This window comes from Nomascus leucogenys, chromosome 10 (assembly GCF_006542625.1).
Source record: "Nomascus leucogenys isolate Asia chromosome 10, Asia_NLE_v1, whole genome shotgun sequence".
Classification (NCBI taxonomy): domain Eukaryota; kingdom Metazoa; phylum Chordata; class Mammalia; order Primates; family Hylobatidae; genus Nomascus; species Nomascus leucogenys.
In genome coordinates this window covers 56,187,355-56,188,987 of record NC_044390.1, presented here as the reverse complement: position 1 = coordinate 56,188,987, position 1,633 = coordinate 56,187,355, and the positions used below count along the sequence as shown (strand labels likewise).

General features: G+C 43.4%; 1 protein-coding gene across 1 annotated transcript; it reads left to right on the top strand.

Annotated features, from left to right (window-relative positions):
• The first annotated feature begins 312 nt into the window (after window positions 1-312).
• Window positions 313-1,305, top strand: LOC100588325 (olfactory receptor 7A10-like). The gene has a single exon (XM_003275868.4). The coding sequence runs from the start codon at window positions 332-334 to the stop codon at window positions 1,298-1,300; it is 969 nt and encodes a 322-aa protein (XP_003275916.2). The 5' UTR covers window positions 313-331; the 3' UTR covers window positions 1,301-1,305.
• The last annotated feature ends 328 nt before the right edge of the window (window positions 1,306-1,633 follow it).

Here is a 1,633-nt window from a genome sequence, read left to right as displayed (position 1 = left end):
ATACAACTTGCTGTGTCCAATTAAAAATAAATAAACATTTTAAAACAGAAACTACAATGAACATACGTGTGCATGTACCTATGTGATTGAATGATTCATATTCCTTTGGGTCTATATGCTCAGTAATGATATTGCTTAGTCAAATGGTATTTCTGGCTCTAGATCTTTGGAACTTAAAATAAAAATAAAAAAAGTAGAAACTAACTTCTTGACGATAGAATAGAAATGGTAGCATTTTTGTTAGGCTTGTAATGCATGCCTATGTCATGTACTCTTTCTCTCCCTTTTTTTATCGTTTCTTTTCTTTCTTTTTGATAGTGACATCAACCACATGGAACCAAGCTATAATACCCAAATGTCAGAATTTCTTCTTCTGGGACTTTCAGAGGAACCAGAATTGCAGCCCTTCCTCTTTGGGCTGTTCCTGTCCATGTACCTGCTCACCGTGCTCGGGAATGTGCTCATCATCCTGGCTACAATCTCAGACTCCCACCTCCACACCCCCATGTACTTCTTCCTCTCCAACCTGTCCCTTGCAGACATCTGTTTTGTGTCTACCACTGTCCCAAAGATGCTGGTGAATATCCAGAAACACAGCAAAGTCATCACCTATGCAGGCTGCATCACCCAGATGTGCTTTTTCATATTCTTTGCAGGATTGGACATCTTTCTCCTGACTGTGATGGCCTGTGACCGGTTTGTGGCCATCTGTCACCCCCTGCACTACATGATCATCATGAACCCCAGACTCTGTGGACTGCTGGTTCTGGCATCCTGGATCATGAGTGCCCTGAATGCCTTGTTACAAAGCTTAATAGTGCTGCGGCTTTCCTTCTGCACAGATTTGGAAATCCCCCACTTTTTCTGTGAACTTAATCAGGTCACCCACCTTGCCTGTTCTGACACCTTTCTTAATGACATGGTGATGTATTTGTCATCTGTGCTGCTGGGCGGTGGTCCCCTCACTGGGATCCTTTACTCTTACTCTAAGATAGTTTCCTCCATACGTGCAATCTCATCAGCTCAGGGGAAGTATAAGGCATTTTCCACCTGTGCCTCTCACCTCTCAGTTGTCTCCTTATTTTATGGTACACTCCTAGGGGTGTATCTTAGTTCTGCTGCAACCCACAACTCACACTCAAGTGCTGCAGCCTCGGTGATGTACACTGTGGTCACCCCCATGCTCAACCCCTTCATCTACAGCCTGAGGAATAAAGACATAAAGGGGGCTCTGGGAAGATTCCTCAAGAGGAAAACTACAAAAGGATCAATTTTCCTTGGGCTAAAGAAGTGTCCATGATAGCAGGACTCAAAGCCTCAGAGCTTTGAAATCTGATTAGAATATGGAAATTGAAATTGTTCCTTCTACTTACCTCCTGGATTTTCCATTACTTTGATTACACCTTCGTTATACAATGTAAGTGACTCACTTCATTAAGCTTTCTGCTCTGTCTAATATCTAGACAGTTCTGCTTTTTGTCCATTTTTATATTTTCACCTGTTAATACAAACTACGGGTCAGAAATACATGGAATCTGGGTCCGGGTATGGTGGCTCATGCCTGTAATCCCAGCGCTTTGGGAGGCCAAGGTGGGTGGATTGCCTGAGGTCAGGAGTTTGACACCAGCCTAGG

Bases quoted from the DNA above. Each gene is read 5' to 3' on its own strand.
- LOC100588325 (XM_003275868.4), top strand. From the start codon at position 332: ATGGAACCAAGCTATAATACCCAAATGTCAGAATTTCTTCTTCTGGGA.